The 17,889-nt window shown below is 39.8% G+C and overlaps 2 protein-coding genes across 2 annotated transcripts; both read left to right on the forward strand.

Annotated features, from left to right (window-relative positions):
* Positions 1 to 161: 161 nt before the first annotated feature.
* LOC134799286 (uncharacterized) lies at positions 162 to 1,387 on the forward strand. The gene is made up of 2 exons (XM_063771664.1): positions 162 to 845; positions 1,090 to 1,387. The coding sequence occupies exons 1-2, from the start codon at positions 273 to 275 to the stop codon at positions 1,384 to 1,386; spliced, it is 870 nt and encodes a 289-aa protein (XP_063627734.1). The 5' UTR covers positions 162 to 272; the 3' UTR covers position 1,387.
* A 2,381-nt stretch (positions 1,388 to 3,768) lies between these two features.
* LOC134799337 (atlastin-like) lies at positions 3,769 to 17,637 on the forward strand. The gene is made up of 11 exons (XM_063771741.1): positions 3,769 to 3,875; positions 9,493 to 9,704; positions 10,110 to 10,256; positions 10,548 to 10,703; positions 11,232 to 11,381; positions 11,599 to 11,737; positions 14,563 to 14,747; positions 15,133 to 15,354; positions 16,028 to 16,242; positions 16,531 to 16,597; positions 17,175 to 17,637. Exons 1-11 carry the CDS (start codon positions 3,869 to 3,871, stop codon positions 17,250 to 17,252), a joined length of 1,578 nt encoding a protein of 525 aa, XP_063627811.1. The 5' UTR covers positions 3,769 to 3,868; the 3' UTR covers positions 17,253 to 17,637.
* The last annotated feature ends 252 nt before the right edge of the window (positions 17,638 to 17,889 follow it).

A 17,889-nucleotide genomic window follows, 5' to 3' on the forward strand; every position in this document is an offset into this window, starting at 1 on the left:
AAACGCTTGCTAATTCTTTAGTAAATAAATATTTGTTTTATTCATACTATTTTTTTACTAATTATGGAGAAACAATGCACCAACTAAGTGATAAAGATTGTCTTGATATTAAGATTATAGTGAAATATTTGATTTCGGAACAACACGGATGAATGTCACGAATGACATATGCACTCGGAGTGCGGTGCGGTGTTTGTTTTCATAAAATATTTTTAAACGCTAATTATTCCTATTAACTTTAAATATAATTGCTGACTTTAAGTGCCATTAACATGAATGAGCCGGACATAGTGGATGAACGGCCCGACCGGGTCATAACAAAACAGCTCGTAAAACCGGGCGACTACAACGTTGTGCCATACGAAGACGCACGCTGCAAGGTCCGGCTCAGCGACGTTAGCTGTACCAACGCAGCTGGTGACTGCGAGATAGAGCCCGAGAGTCGGGTGTTCAGTAAAAGCTTCGACGGGATAGTTCTAATCGGCGACTCGGACTCTTTCATTGATAAAGATTTCGAGTTGATTCTGCAGCGTATGTGCCGCGGTGAGACTTGTACGGCTAAAATAGTGTATAAAGATGCTAAAGGGGAGCTCGTGAAGGAGATAAGTTGTAAGATAGAGTTGTTGGAAGCTATGGATGAGATGCTAGTGGCAGATTGGAGTTGGGACCGGCTGTACGAGGCGTCGCTGCACCACAAGGCGCGTGGAGTAGAGCTGGTGAAGCACAAGAGGATCGCCGACGCCTTCCGTCGCTTCAACAAGGCTCTGAAGATGCTTGTAGCCATAGAGCCCATTGATCCAGAGAAGATTGATGAGGCTAGGGTTAAGGAAATGGTTGATACCAAGGTCTGTATCATTTTCTAATTTTTCTTTTATGTTGTTTCCCTCTGTAAAAGTATAAGCATAATTTTTCCTCAGACTTTGTTCCTTACTACTTTTCATTTCTATCATCAGGGGCAGGCTATACCTAACAAGCATTTGTAAATGCCTACTCTCTAGAGTAGGCACAACAGTAGTTTTTGACAAAATAAAGATTATTCTTGGACTAAGGTTTCTGATATAAATGATAAAACTCAATTTTAACTTTCAGATAAAACTGCTCAACAACCTCACACACTGCCAGCTCCATTATGAAGAGTACCAGGCAGCCTTTGACCTCTGCACCTGCACTCTCAAGTACGACAAGGACAACATTAAAGCCCTGTACCGCCGGGCCGTAGCCAATTATGGCCTGCAGAAGTATGAGGAAGCTTGGCTGGACATCCAGCAAGTGCTCAAACTGGACCCTAATGACAAAGCGGCACAGCAGAAAGCCCTGCTGATAGAACCTAAGATGAGGACTGTCAATAAAGAATATAAAAATGTATTTAAGAAAATGTTTGGATAAATTGTTAGTTTGATTTTCTTATGTATTTATTTATATTTACCTCTTCATGATCGTATGTGCGGACGTATATAGGCTAAATTATTTATTTCTTTATTTTTCATGATCAAGAATGACAACTAAATTCTATCACATAAATTGGCTTTGATTTATTTTGACTTGAGATTTTTAGTCAATTACACAATACATTTTTATATAGAATTGTATTGAAAGAACAATTTAAATTATGCTTGAGGATATTTCTTGTTGTTGGCTATGAGACATAAAAAAATATATTAAGAACAAAGTACAGTAATATTATACATCACTAAGCTCATATGTATCACTAACCTCATATATAATTATTAAGACTATACTTAACAATTTTTTTTAACTGCTGGTATTTATTTAGATATTTGAGGAGTGTCTTTTCAAAACAGCTTATTTTTGTATGGTGTTCATAAAGAAATAAGCCCTTTTGAAAAGACTTGTCATTTATTTTATTTAAATATGTACTTAATGAACTAATTGAATGTTTATACTTCTTAGATTTATTGAAGTCTTAAGTTTGAAGCTCCCTTTTTTTGTAAGTTTCAAATTCATTAGGTCTAAATGGTCTAATGTTTGTTACAGTTGTCGCTAGTTATTATTGTGCAGTGGATAAAAGTGGTTTCTGAGATGGTGGTTAAAAAGGTTAAAAATTTTTGATAAGCACTGAAGTTCTATGCTACTTAGGAAAGTGTGTACAAGTATGTAGAGTTAGCAATATTTTTTGAAGTTCTTAAAATGTTGGTGATAGAAGGAGATATGTCTAAGGACTGGAAATATATGTTGTGATAATAAATGCGTTCGTGTAATCTTAGATAAAGTTTATAATCAAAATTTTAAGATAAATGTACCTTTAAAGTTGTATGCCTTGATCTTGTATCATAAGACTACTACTGTAGACAGTAAGGTAAGGTACTGAAGTGTATTTTCAAATTAGACCTTAATGTTAAGTCAATAGGAGCTGAGATGAAAGTGGAATAGCTATATTATAATAGTTCTACATCTATTGTATTTTGATCTATCTGTATCTTTTAAATTTTAATACTATTTTTTTTATTTTATAATAACATTAGAAATAACAAAATTGAGAAGAGATCTATTGTCATAATTTTAACCTGAATAAAAATGAAATAAAATCGTATGTAGTTAATACATTACCAAATTGTACTTAATTGACTCTCAAATACACACACACATATGTACCTATATATATAGACTAAAATACACAAATTATCTATTAGTATACCTACTTACCTGGTAATCACATTTACACTCATTGCTCATTATTAGTAAACTTTATTCACTTTGTTCAGTATTCATCAATATTATAATTTGACTCCTACATTCGTAACAACTTAGTGCTATTAGTGCGAACGGAGGTCTAACTATACTGGCTCGGTTGTTGTTCCAGCTTGGAATAACCGCCTGGCTTGTCACGGTACAGTAATCGAAATAACAAGCAAAAAAACTTGGAGTAATTGATTCCGAGGTGATAATGCGTGCACACGGAGGTGCTTTCCCTTGACTGTGCGCTCGTTTCCATGATCCATGATCATAAATATTCATAATGTGTTGCTGGATGGCGGACCGACCATCGGATGAAATGTTAGAGCGTACTTAGAACCTTGGCATTTTGAATTGATGAATGTTATTGAAATTTAAAATTATTTATTTCAGGCACCATATACTTAGGTAGTGTTAGTACATTTTTTTTATTTAGCTACGTGTTAGCTATTTATTAAGTGTCTTTGAAGTTTACTTTGCTATGTGGCTATGCCAGAATAAAGTCTATCCCGTACGGAATAATGGTGCCCTTTCAACAATTTAAGGTCAATGTACCTAATGGGATATGGGATATCAGTATGGGCCGTGAGTTCAAGTCTCACCCAAGACAGTAATTTTTCCACTTTTAAATTTATTCTAAGCCTAATGGGATACACCGAGCACATCCTAATCCTCAAGAAGAGTTTATTGCGAGTACTGATTGTGAATTCCGAGCAAGCGAATGACTAATAGAATCACAAGTTTAGTGTAGCGATTGATTCTAATTTAGAATCCTGAGGGAACTGATGGTATATGTGACGCGCAATAGACCACTTTAGAAACCTAAACAAATATATGAACGAGATGATTTGTATTGGGTAAAGATTAACGATGAAAATATTGACAACTATCTTTACTAATAGAATAGGTACATTTTTCTTTACCACATACTAATGTACTTGGCCCATATTTTCACTGCACACACTCGCAGCATCAACTTTTGATATGACGTATGACATCACCGGCGTAGTGGAGAGCCGGCCGATGACATCATAATGATGACCTTACAGCACCAGTCTCACCCGCCGCGCCTCGCCCGACGGTCGGCACACAAGCTAAACACACATTAAAACTGATTAAACTTCGGAGAATGACCACCTGCTGCTAATTTACTTTTAGTATAGAACTTTTTACAATGGCCAGTGAGTATTCTGTGTTTTCTAAACAATTTGTGGTTTGTTTTATTGGAAACGGCGTAAATGAATATCAGGTGTTTACGCTTTGTTTACGTGCTATTTTTAGTTGTTATCTCAGCTGTGATTCAGAAGGCTTCGGCTAATATGTTTATTATTTACTTATTTTTATTATAAAACGCTTTATATATCATGTCATGCTTCCTGTATTTACAATTTTACAATGGCTTAGGAATTAATTTTACCTACCGGATACCTATGTAACATATACAAAGTTGTACAAAGTAAAAATGTAGAGCATCTCCGGGAAATAGGGCTGCTTAAAAGCAATCGTATTAACGCAAAAGTGTCGTAAAATGATTGCATTCGTGTATTCTATTCTGAACGAAGAAAGTCGTTCGAGTGCAGATGCACTTTTCTAATGCATATTGAAATGTATTCAACTGTTAAAATGGCAATGCGTGGGAATTAGAAATTGTCGTGTCGTCTACGTGTCTGATGTTTCTGCATACCTAAATCACTTTATAAAAGTAGAGTGCAGTGGACTAAAAATACATCTTGTTTACTAATAGGTTAACGGAAACGAATACACCATAAATACACTCATTAATATTTCATTAATTAGCAGCGCGACTAGCGCGAGTTTCGTGGAACTTTATATGTATAGATAGAGGTATTTATGAAATATAATTTTGATTAGGTCATTCGCTTTTCCCCGAAAGAAGAGATCATGAAGAAACCTTTAGGTAGAAATATTATGTTGCCGATTCTGGGCCCCCGTCACAGAATATATAATATATAGAGTACAACCCCCGTTATGATGCAACACGCTAAAATGAGGATGAGGAATTAACAGGTGTGCTCTGTGTGATATTCAAACACCTAAGTCCTTATTAGAAAAATATAATAAGGTACAAACTTAAAGTCGTTAGTCTTATAGTACCTTACCTATCTATCTAGGTAAGATCTAGGTTAACCATTGTGATATTGCGAGTAAAGTTAGGTAGGTAAGTAGGTACATTATATAAACGTGGAGTTGAATGTTATATATGTTGTTGTAGGTACTTGTTGTAGTTATACATATACCTTCATAAATATTTATGGCAGGTCGCGACACCGAATTTAGGTACCTACGTTAAAACAATGTTGTCATATATGTCGCATGTAGGTTGCTATATAATGAACTTTTGTGAATTTTAAATACATAAAACAGACTTTATTTCATTGTATAATCGCTTTCAAAATAAATTGCAATGTAAAAAGTGCGTAACTATTATAGTGCCAATTTTATACTAGGTATAAGTACCTATTTCGCAAAAATTAAGTAACTTATAATTTGGCTATAGCCACCAAACGGGCGCCACAGTCGTAAACATAGCTATTAATAAGTATAATACCTAGGTAGGTAAAGCAAGCTGGCTTTAACACATAAGTTGATGTTAATTTATTATGAATTAACTCGTGAGGACCTGCAATAAGATATATACCTAATTTAATCTTATTGGAATATTATTATAAAACGTGAATACTATAGTATAACATATACCATCTACTAACTCGTCATATACTTAATATCGAAGTATTCATGGCCAATTCGCATTTAATATTAAAAGCAATTGGTCCGGTCACACATATGACCTCATCACCTCACCCACCACGTCATTGCAAAATCAATCGTTTCCATATTATGTCCAATAAAAGTTAGCATCGCTTTGATATGGGAAAGATCGTCCCCTTTGTTTGTCGTGATATTATTGATTGATTACTTACCATCTCATTCCTAGGTATAATAAGTTCTACTGATTTACCACGCGTCAGTCATTGGAAAACTCATTCAATTGTTTAAGTATTGTATTTTCGCGTAATACGATACTTAAGTAGGTATTCCAAATTCAACTATTTTTATAATCGATGTTACGACTGGTACCATCGCCCACACTGTTAACTGACAGTTCGTAAACATTATTACAAAAGGCATAAGGTCCACCGACGGACAGTTAAGTGTAGCTGTTTGTATGCGTGGTAAGGTAGAATACATAGATTGAGTTTGACTGCTGAAGGTATAGGTACATACATAATACTTGTTAAGTTGCTAAAAGCAGCTAAAAGCTAGTTTCGCGGTCAATTAGCAAGGTTTGTTCAGTACAGTGTACTCTACATATGGTATTGATTACCTCGACATTATGTAGATATCTGTGTACACCGAAGGATGAAGGAGGGCAACTGCGCCTATTCCACGAATAACAAAAATACTCAGGATCTTTACCTATCAGCCGAAATATTACTTACTTATTTGGTAAAGCCCACGATTAAGGGCTCTACCAAATACCTCTTGCTGGTTAAAACATTGAAATTAAAGTAGGTAAGTATACCTACAGTCAGCAAAATACCTAGATCCAAATATATCGTAACACCTTTGTTACCATAGGAATAAGTACCTAGGTATGTGTACCCCCGATCATGAGTATCATGAGTATGAGATCAGGTGACAAGCAAAACCCTAATAGCATTTTCTTGTAGGGATTTTGTTGGGCCTTTGTTTACGTATTAGTTGGGCAACCGTTATATTTGGCCGTACGATTTGCTGGAGGGCCCTCGACAAAGGCCCTCCCGAAGATTCCCAACAGAGGGCCATAAGAGTAATTTTTTCGTTGGGCCTATTTAAATAAATCATACAATTATTCAACGGTGGTGGTTTTGGTTGGGCCGTGGTTGGGCCTATACACATTTGTTTGATGGTTGGTTAATTGTTACATTTGGCCGTATGGCTTGCTGTAGGGCCAACTGCAAAAAAATAAAAAAGGGCAATTTTTTCGTTGTGCTTCTGTTTGCAAATTCAACAATTACCCAACAGCAAGTCAGGTAGGTCGGTAGGTAGTCGTGCACCAGGTTGAAGGCCCAACACAGCTTGTCCCACAAAGGGCCAACATTGTAACTTTAACGTTGGGCCTTGTGTAGGATTCTTACAATACTACCGTAGGTAAATAGTTGTGTAATTTATAGTGTGCCTACAGTCTAATTATGTAATGGGCTTTTGTTTACGAGTCCTACAGTTACCCTACGTTAAGTAAGTGGTTGTGTAATACGACGTTGGGCCTTTGCTGATAAATATTACAATTACACTACGGTAGGCATTGGTTGTATCCACATGAAGGCCCTAGGCTAGGCAGCAGTTGTTGTTAATCTTCTCTGTATTGTTCCAATTTTAGTATATGTACTGCCGAAGCAAGTACACTTACTATAAACTCTAATTTGTATATATACTAACCGCACTTCGAAACTTCGTAAGCGAGATTTATGTTTTTTGAGATTTAAATTGAGAAAATGTTGGTAAAATACAATTTTTAAAATTTATGTATAAATTTTATAGTTATAGCTATTAGATTTATAAGTTACTTTTAAAAAATATTATGATTATATCCGGAATAATCGAGAAAATAACTATAACTTCGATGTTTGGAGACAGTAACGCCATCTAGTGACGCCACAAGCAAATTCAACTGGTATCGTTGGGCATCAGTACCACAGCCAATGTTGGTAAATGCGATATTTGTGCTCACTGGGCCAACGAATGTTATCGTTGTTTAGCCACCGGTACCAAAATACACAAAGGCCCATTGTTAGGCGTCAGTGCCACAGCCAATGTTGGTAAATACGATATTTGTCATCATTGGGCCATCGGATGATTTCTTTGACTAGCCAACGTTACCAAAATACACAAAGGCCCATTGTTGGGCATCCGTGCCACAGCCAATGTTGGTAAATGCGGTATTCGTCACCATTGGGCCAACGAATGTTATCGTTGTTTAGCGAACGGTAGCAAAATACACAAAGGCCCATTGTTGGGCCTCAATGCTACAGCCAATGTTGGTAAATGCGATATTTGTCGTCATTGGGCCATCGTATGATATCGTTGATTAGCCAACGTTACCAAAATAAACAAAGGCCCATTGTTGGGCATCCGTGCCACAGCCAATGTTGGTAAATGCGGTATTCGTCACCATTGGGCCAACGAATGTTATCGTTGTTTAGCGAACGGTAGCAAAATACACAAAGGCCCATTGTTGGGCCTCAATGCTACAGCCAATGTTGGTAAATGCGATATTTGTCGTCATTGGGCCATCGTATGATATCGTTGATTAGCCAACGTTACCAAAATAAACAAAGGCCCATTGTTGGGCATCCGTGCCACAGCCAATGTTGGTAAATGCGGTATTCGTCACCATTGGGCCAACGAATGTTATCGTTGTTTAGCGAACGGTAGCAAAATACATAAAGGCCCATTGTTGGGCCTCAATGCTACAGCTAATGTTGGTAAATGCGATATTTGTCGTCATTGGGCCATCGTATGATATCGTTGATTAGCCAACGTTACCAAAATAAACAAAGGCCCGTTGTTGGGCATCAATGCTACAGCCAATGTTGGTAAATGTGATATTTGTCGTCATTGGGCCATCGGATGATATCGTTGATTAGCCAATGTTACCAAAATAAACAAAGGCCCATTGTTGGGCATCAGTGCCACAGCCAATGTTGGTAAATGCGATTTTTGTCATCATTGGGCCATCGGATGATATCGTTGATTAGCCAACGTTACCAAAATACACAAAGGCCCATTGTTGGGCATCAATGCTACAGCCAATGTTGGTAAATGCGATATTTGTCGTCATTGGGCCATCGGATGATATCATCGATTAGCCAACGTTACCAAAATAAACAAAGGCCCATTGTTGGGTATCAGTGCCACAGCCAATGTTGGTAAATGCGATATTTGTCATCATTGGGCCATCGGATGATATCCTTGACTAGCCAACGTTACCAAAATACACAAAGGCCCATTGTTGGGCATCCGTGCCACAGCCAATGTTGGTAAATGAGGTATTCGTCACCATTGGGCCAACGAATGTTATCGTTGTTTAGCGAACGGTAGCAAAATACACAAAGGCCCATTGTTGGGCATCACTGCCACTGCCAATGTTGGTAAATGCGATATATGTCATCATTGGGCCAACGAATATTATCGTTGTTTAGCCAACGGTACCAAAATACACAAAGGCCCATTGTTGGGCATCTGTGCCACAGCGAATGTTGGTAAATGCGATGGTGGGCCAATACAAAATTAATGTTGGCTACGGAACGAACCTCATCCCAACGTTTTCCCTACCGTTGGCACCGTGGGCCCCAACGAAAATGCTACTAGGGAACTCACTAAATATACTAAAAAATATTTAAACAAAAATCGATCTTCTTTTAGTACTAATATGGTTCACTATGGCTATGAACTTGTGGTGGTAATTAGTGAGTTTTGCCTGTCACGTTGACGTTATATTCTTTGGTCCCGATACATTTGACCACTTTGGCCGGCACGGTTTACTTGATGCCATACTTATAGCGCTAATATAGTTTATACCCCGGATGGCGCCTTAATTAGACCTTGTGCTGTGATGCTGTACCTTTAGAAGTTACGCACAAAGCTGAAATGCAATCATTATAAATACTTAGCGACATTCACTATAAAGATTTATCTACGCGGCGCCATATGGAAATTTTCTGTCTCTACGTATTTATATGGCTAATTATACCCACATATACCTACATTTAACAATTTGAAATCCTGACATTCCAGACAAAATCGAGTCACTAGAGTCGGGCCGCGGCATCCAAGTGGTGTCCCCGGGCCCCGAGCACTCCTTCGAGCTGGAGCTAGATGCCCTCTCTGCCTTACTGCTGCGTGAGGACCTCAAGGACCGGCCCGTGGTCGTGGTCTCCGTGGCCGGCGCCTTCAGGAAGGGGAAGAGCTTCCTGCTTGACTTCTTCCTTAGATATCTACATCACAAGGTAATTAAGGAGTCTACTTTTACCTTCATCTTACTAATGATTACCATACCTACCTACCGTCTGAAAGTGAGATGCCCTCTCTACTGCTCTACCACCACGAAGTAGGATCTACCACTATAACTGATTGCCTTGATGGATGCATAATATATAAATAAGTTAGGCTTATTTCTCTATGATAGAGGGGAAAAGCTCCTAGATCAACTTAAAATATAAGCATCACTCTCTCTTAGCCATAGAGTAAGCCTGAATAGTGGTCAAATCAAAAGCTAACAAATTTCTTGAAAGATTTTTAAGTTCGTCTTCGCCAAAAGAAACATGCCAATGTCTTAAATTGCTTAAACATTTTATATCAGTAAATGACTTATTTGAGTTCACTTTCAAGTCAGAATTGTTTAAATTTTCCAGTACAACCTCGGGGACAGCGGCGATTGGATGGGCGCGGAAGACGCGCCGCTGCAGGGCTTCAGCTGGCGCGGGGGCTCCGAGCGAGACACCACCGGCCTGCTGCTCTGGTCTCAGCCTTTCAAGGCCACTCTCAGCAATGGAGACAAGGTAGACTAGACATTCTTGATAGCTTTTAAGTTGGCCCTTCACTGGTAACGATCGTAGCTTGTAAGCTACGAAGCTTCAATCGTCGGATTCTATCCACTTGTTGCGGTCTTCAGCTTGATGAATAGCCTATGACATCGGTATATAAAATGTATGGCTCTTTGTGAACACCCAGTTGAAGTCGGACCAGCGTTTAAAACGGGTCCACTTGATCGCTTACCATCCAGTTTTGCTTAGGTAACTATGGGCATTTTAGCTTTAATTAAAGCTCATTCGTTAATTGTCTTTTTTCAGGTGGTGATCTTACTTATGGATACGCAAGGCACATTCGACAGCGAATCGACAGTGCGTGACAATGCCACAATCTTCGCGCTGTCCACCATGCTGTCTTCTGTGCAGATCTACAACCTGTCACAAAACATCGAGGAAGACGATCTGCAGCACTTGCAGGTCAGTATACCATCTTTCGATGCCAAACAATAAGCACATGGCTGCGTGCGAGTTTTGTCGTACTATTATGAAAAAGAGACATACTTTGCACAGAAAATTCTGATTTAAGTACCTGTCTATGTTGATTAGATATTTTATAGTCGTTCATCACCACCTTTACACCTTAATCACACTGCAATGCACCTATCTTTTAATAACACTCGTTATTCGTTGCGTTAGGCTAGTTTAAGCCTAGGGAAATACTTCATTCATATATGTTCATACTTTATTGAGCTTCTTCGCAGATGTAGGTATACAGTTTTCCTCATAATATTTTCCTTTATCATGTAAGAGGCTGTAGTAAGTCTGTGCGACACAATTACCTTTAGAGAGTGGTGTCATAATAGCCCCAGACGTAGATGGCGGAGCGATCTTGATCTCTATCGATTGGACTGGCCAAATATTGCCCTGGACGGAGATGCGTGGATGAGATACGAGAGAAACTGTACAAGCAAATAAATAATAATGTGAAAATGTCCATGTCTCTAGCTGTTTACGGAGTATGGGCGTTTAGCAGCACAGAGCAGCGTGGGCAAGCCCTTTCAGCGGCTGCAACTTCTAGTTCGGGACTGGAGCTTCCCATACGATCACCCGTATGGCGCTGCCGGCGGCAAACAACTGCTTGATAAGCGGCTTGAGGTAATTATACTTACTAAAAAAAAATGGAGCGCCCAAGGTGTTAACAAGTATGAAATACATCTCTATTGACAAGGCGTTAGAGTGCATAATTAGAAATGTTTAAGTCCCTTCGTCACTCCTCAATATATCTATAACTATATCTGATGGGAATTGTGGTACCTATGTAAATACCTTATTGAAAAGCTTACCTGAAAGACGTCCTTTCATATACTTGCAGGTGCATGAAGGCCAACACGAGGAGCTCCAAGCGTTGCGGCGACACGTGGCGTCTTGCTTTGATCAGCTGGCCTGCTTCCTCATGCCGCACCCCGGCCTCACCGTCGCCACCAACCCTCACTTCAACGGGAAACTTGCTGGTAATTGGTGTTTAAGGCTAGCCGCAGACGCACGGAATTTTACCCGGTTTCCGTACGGAATTACATCTGTGAACGGGACGTCGCTCTATCTATCGTCGCTATATCATGCACTGTCTCGCTTGCACATGTCATCAGAGGCGTATTTACAAATTTGGCGCCCCGGGCCATTTTGATTTGCCGCCCCCCTTCATCAGTGACGATAAAGTATTTTATTTAAGAAAAAAAAAAACCTGCAACAAGTACCTTTGGGGTGTGAAATAAAAAAAAACTAAACATTTACCATTTACTCACATAGGCATTTACATTGTTTTCCTATGTACAAATTGGTTGACAAAATCATCAATAACGCTGTCGTAATTTAAAACGTTTGTCAGCTCAGCTTCTATATTAAGAAGAGCTAAGCTATTCAGGCGCTCTCCGCTGATAGTGGAACGTAGATATTTTTTTATTCTTTTGAGTGCAGAAAGGTGACGTCACTAATGTTACTATTCTAGATACAGATTTATATGGGCCGTTTTTGTCACTCAATGACGATGCGACCTCGTTATATTTGCCTGATCTGATCGGTGACCGGTGGGTACTGCTGGGTTTTGGCCATTGAGAATCAAGGTGAGACATGGCAGTCAGGCTGGATATAGCTAAGGAGTTCGGTCGGGTCTGGCATCGAGTCTGCTCGAGGGACTATATGTTATACAAATGGATCGCTAGCTTTCACATGAGCCGTATAGTAGACGGAAGCTGCTCCGATAGTGTGGACATTACCGCTGGCGTTGCACTAGGTTCTGTGCTGTCATTGCTGCATATCAATGATAATCATTGCTACGCAGACGACAGTAGTAGGGATGCGTATTACACAGGCCGTACCATTATCCCTCATTCTGTGGTGCTGGAAAGTCATGAAAAGTATTGTATTTGTACCTGATATCGAGAGCACTCTATCTGTACTGAGTTTCGGCATGGGATCGGAACAATTTAGTGAGATTCAATACCACGAAGACACAAGAACCGCCCGTATGTATATAGTCAGATGGGTCACAAATAATGTTAGGTACGTACGTGAAAACGCGAGCGTAGCGAGCGCGAAATTTTTTCGAGAAAATAGTAGGTACATTTTTAGGGTTTCGTACTTTAAAAGGAAAAAAACGGAACCCATATAAGATCACTTTGTTGTCCGTCCGGCCGTCTGTCTGTCTCAATATAAAGGGTCTTGACATGACAGAGGGCGGCAAAATCGACAAGGCTTGTTATTTAAATTTTACAAATAAATAGGGGAGCGACAAAATTCTGGTCGACCCTATCTGAACAGCTAATAAAATATTTTTTTGACCCAAATTTGCCGCCCCCTAAAATCTGCCGCCATAGGCTTCAGCCTACTCAGCCTAGTGGTAAATCCGGCACTGCGCCGTACTAATACTTCTTGAACGAAAATGTTGCTTAATTTAGGTACTTGTTGGTAGATATTTTTAGCAATTGGTGGGGTTTGAAGCGTTCGTTTGTTTATTAATTTAAATGTCAATTAAAATATAATAAAAAATATAGCTAAGTTTGATTATAAAAGGCGCTCAGAAAAAGCCGCAAGGGGGCGGCTTCGCCGCCCCCCTGCGGCCTGCCGCCCCGGGCCATGGCCCCCTTGGCCCTATGGTAAATACGCCCCTGCATGTCATTCCGTAGGGAAAATTTCGTGCGTCTACGGCCAGGGTTAGAACTAAGAAGGGTCTTCTTCGGTACCGTTGTATTCGTCACAATCGTCGGTGGCTTTCAATGTAGAATGAGTGACGAAAGCAGAATAGGACTAATTTAAGAACTTGACGAAAAACGAATGGGACGACCCAAGACGATACCATTATCTCGCGCATAATCAGCAAAAACTGACAACCATACCAAGGTTTATTTCGGAGCTAATTATGTCCCGTTCGTCTCCCTGTAACTTCATTTAGTGTAGTAAATAAAGGTAGTGGACCCCGCAGTAATTCCTCAGCCAGAAAAAACTTTACAGTATGATAAAGTATCAATAAATAAAAAGTATTGTATAAATTTCCAAAGAATAATAATAATAGAATTAAAGTAAATACCTAAAGTCTTAAATCGTTAATATCTTTTTACGAAAAAATGCTCCGTTCAAACTTTCTTCACCAGACATATTCATGAAACGTATTGCAACAATATATGAAATATCAAAAAAATATCCCAGCAGAAGTACCAGTATTAATAAAATAAAATTTTTTGGCGTGTCTTTGACCGGAAAATTGCTCAGTCTAATTTTTTCACTGGAATGCCATGTTATTGCCGTTTTATACCTACAAAATGAAAATCTAAAAATTTTCCACTCTCAGTTTTTAATAGTTCTGTAATACATACATTTCGATACGCATTTTTTTTGGATTTTTTTACCCACTGCGCCAAATTATATTCTAAGATCATATAAGAAGAAAAAAATGACAGAGCAATTTTCCGATGAAAATGAGCGTCAAAAAAAGGAAGTATCATAAAAAAATATTCTCATGTTTGACAAAACTTTTAGATTTTTTTCTAGTATCACATACTGATACTTAAATAACTTATTTTGTAAAATAATTTTGGACTGAGGAATTACTCGGTTCAATATATAATCAGATTTGTGTTTTTACCTAACTTAGGAGTGTTTTTTTTTTTGGATAATTATAATGTTAGTCTCGGCTCATACTATACAATAACCAAGCTAAATTTCATCGACTGAGAAATTAATGCATGGGTCTCCATACAACAACTTGCTTCATTTACTACACCAATTTGCGGATATAAGGGATGTGATGTGGGGATAAAGTAGTTTTTACTCCCATTTCCAGACATCAGCCCCGAGTTTAAAGAGTCCCTCCGTCAGCTGGTGCCGTCACTGCTGTCGCCCGACCGTTTACTTCCGAAGACCATCCAAGGACAGCCGGTGCGGGCGCGCGACCTGCTGCTCTACTTCAAGGCTTATATCAATGTGTTCAACGGCACCGAGCTACCTGAGCCTAAGTCTATACTCGAGGTAAGGGCCTAAGGCCTTAGCCCTTATTAAATATTTTAGACATCAGCTCCGAGTTCCAAGACTCACGTCCAACGGCACTGAACTACCCGGACCTAAAAGACTATCCTAGAGCCTTTTATCTCTAGGCCAGCATGGTGTAAAGCTCTTCTGTAGTGGCGATACTATTTTTTCGTCCACGAGAGAATATTTGTGTTATTCCCATTAGTAATAATGACTACTCAATCGGAAGACGCTAATATTTCGAAGTACTTTACCTAAGATATATCACCGAATGTCACCGGGTCTCCGTAGATGTCTGGCACTTGCAGTGACAATGGATAAGTATGACTATAAGCACTTGGCCCGCAGACGTAGCGTAGACTGACTCTAAACATGTTACCTACAGGCAACCGCCGAAGCGAACAACCTCTCCGCCGTGGCCGAAGCCCGCGAGGTGTACGACACGGTGATGGAGGACGTGTGCGGCGGCGCGCAGCCCTGCCTGCCCGCGCGGCGGCTCGACGACGAGCACCGGCGCGCGCGCGACAAGGCGCTGCACGCCTTCCACGCCAAGCGGAAGATGGGCGGGGACGAGTTAGCTAGCACTTACGAAGCACAACTCATCAAGGTACCCGTTGAAAAGACCTCTCCGGAGGCTAACATAATTTTTTCCCTTCAGACTATCCAGAGGAGTCCAAGTGGGCAACCAACTAAGGTACTTCCAAATGATTGCAGTTAATAACTTCACCAATCTTTAATGGGGCAAGGATATGGTAAGATCCGTTCTTATGGTGGCAATCACTGATGTTTGAGATTGATTGACCGCTTAACTTAAACTTAACCCTTAACCCGTAGAGCGCCCGTCACAGTAATATGGAGTTATTATCACATGTGTGGTACTATAGGGCACTCCATGGGTTATAAGGTATAACATGATGAGCATATCGGAGCGTGCTATGTTTCGCTTCACCCAAGTAGATAGAGGATGCCTCGGCGTCTCTTAATAAGAGGGCGTAAAAGGAAAGCGTTCGGTAATTTTTTTAAACTTCTTAGGGCCACTTGTACCATTCACTAACCCGGGGGTTAACCGATTAAACCTGGAGTTACCATGGTTACCAGTACAATTTGACACTGCATTACGGGTTTAACCGGTTAACCCCGAGTTAGTGGGATGGTGCAAGTGGCGCTTAGTTGCTAATCATATTTCGATCGATTTTGACACTTCAGTTAAGAGCCATAAGGAGAATTTCGTACATTCGGAATATAGATGTCTTAAAAATGATTCTAAATGTCAATTACAGGAACTGGAAGAGCAATACCAACAACTAAAGGCCCACAACGAGGGCAAGAACATCTTCAAGCTAGCGGGCACGCCGGCGGTGTTCGCGACGCTGGCCATCCTCGGGTACCTGCTGAGCGTGCTCGGCGCGGCCGTGGGCGTGCAGACCGTGGTGGCGGTGGGGCAGGCTGTGGCGATGGCGTCGCTGGTGCTGCTGGCCGTGTGGGCATACAGCAGGTAACATAACATTACAGCGTTAAAGACGTCTTAAAGATTCTGCCAGATATAGAAAAATTATGAGATTAGACTTACAAATAAAAAAAATATTTCCACATCCTTGGAACCTGAAATGGTCGCGCACTGTGCGGTTTAACAAAAAAAAATCCATCGAATGCTCCGGTTATGGTATGAGCTATTAAACTGCATGGATTTCAATTTCTATTTATTTATTTCAATACATTTCATAGGAAGTGCAACTACTATTTTAGTTCGGTTCTTTACTTACTTTCTTGTTTTATTTTTCAGAGTGACGGGCAACATGCGCGACGTGGGCGTACAGATCGACGAAATAGCAGACACCTTGCGAGAATGCGTAACATCTTTTTTTTTAGTCACAAAATCCTATGGAAAATCTAGCGCTACAAAGACGTAAGGGGCTACCAAGTCACAAGTCTGAGAAAGATGGACATGTACCCTTTAATATGATAAACTGCTCATTTATAATAGAGAAGCCTACTCCGGCGCACGTCATTAATTTTTTGTGATGTTGTACACTCTGACCACGCTAAACTTGCACAAACTTGGCAGTAAAGGTTCCGTCACACAGGCGCGTTTTCCGGGCGGGGCGTGAGCGTTTATATGTAAAAGCGGCGCGCCCCGCTCACGCGCCGCCCGGAAAACGTGTGTGACGACGAAGCCTTAAGAATGCATATAAATCCCTATAACTTCTATAAGCTCCATTTCCGTACTACCTCTACTGAAGTAGGTACTCCTTGGTTACAAGTTTGTTTGGTGTGATAAATATGAAATGTTGTTTGGGCGGCATACGAATATCGATTTTATTTTGTTTGAGTTAAAGTAGAAAATAAAAGTAAAAACCATCTGCCAAACAAACTGCAAGTAATTATCCCGATCAATACCTAGATTTTAAAGTATAACTTATTATCCAGGCTATGCGGCAAGCATGGGACTCCGTGGGGACCCGGGCGGCGGCCGCGGCGGCCGGCTTCGACGACAAGAGGCGCTAGTCAACTTGCATAATCTCTTGTTAAAGCGGCAGCCGTGAAAGAGTATGTCGGAGAAGCCTGGGTGCTCAAAAATATCAGAACACGCAATACAAGCGTGCTCAGATATCTGAGAGCGCCTCGACCGCTCCGATATATCTAATGGCCACCGTATGGAACTTCAGCCTTGACGAACAGAAGCGGAACTGGTCACGGAGTGGTGTTATGGTGCTATAATTATTGTTTGATGATATTGACCAATGTTTAGTAAACGTTTAAGCGTTTCACTTAATGTGTGTTCGAGTATTTATATCTTTGAAATCCGTGTCCTAAAAACTGTATAAAACTTAAAAATATTATCAAATGTGAAGTAAAGAATGGATGGATTCGACGTCTTGCATTTTTCAAATGGAATTTAAAAGTGTTAGATAAAGTCGCTAGTGTTAGGATAAAAAATGTTTATATTTGTATAAAATGCAATGTTTAAACTTTTTCAATTAATGCTTTAATATTTTATACTTAACAAAATAAAATGTTACTTTTTAATTGCCTTACTTTTTTCGTTCTATTGAGTTTACCTGTTACCGTAGACTTGGGTTACTTTGACCCAATGGAGGGTAACTTTGACCCACATGAAAACCTCATTTAAAAGGGTCTAACA

Source organism: Cydia splendana, chromosome 18 (assembly GCF_910591565.1).
Source record: "Cydia splendana chromosome 18, ilCydSple1.2, whole genome shotgun sequence".
Classification (NCBI taxonomy): domain Eukaryota; kingdom Metazoa; phylum Arthropoda; class Insecta; order Lepidoptera; family Tortricidae; genus Cydia; species Cydia splendana.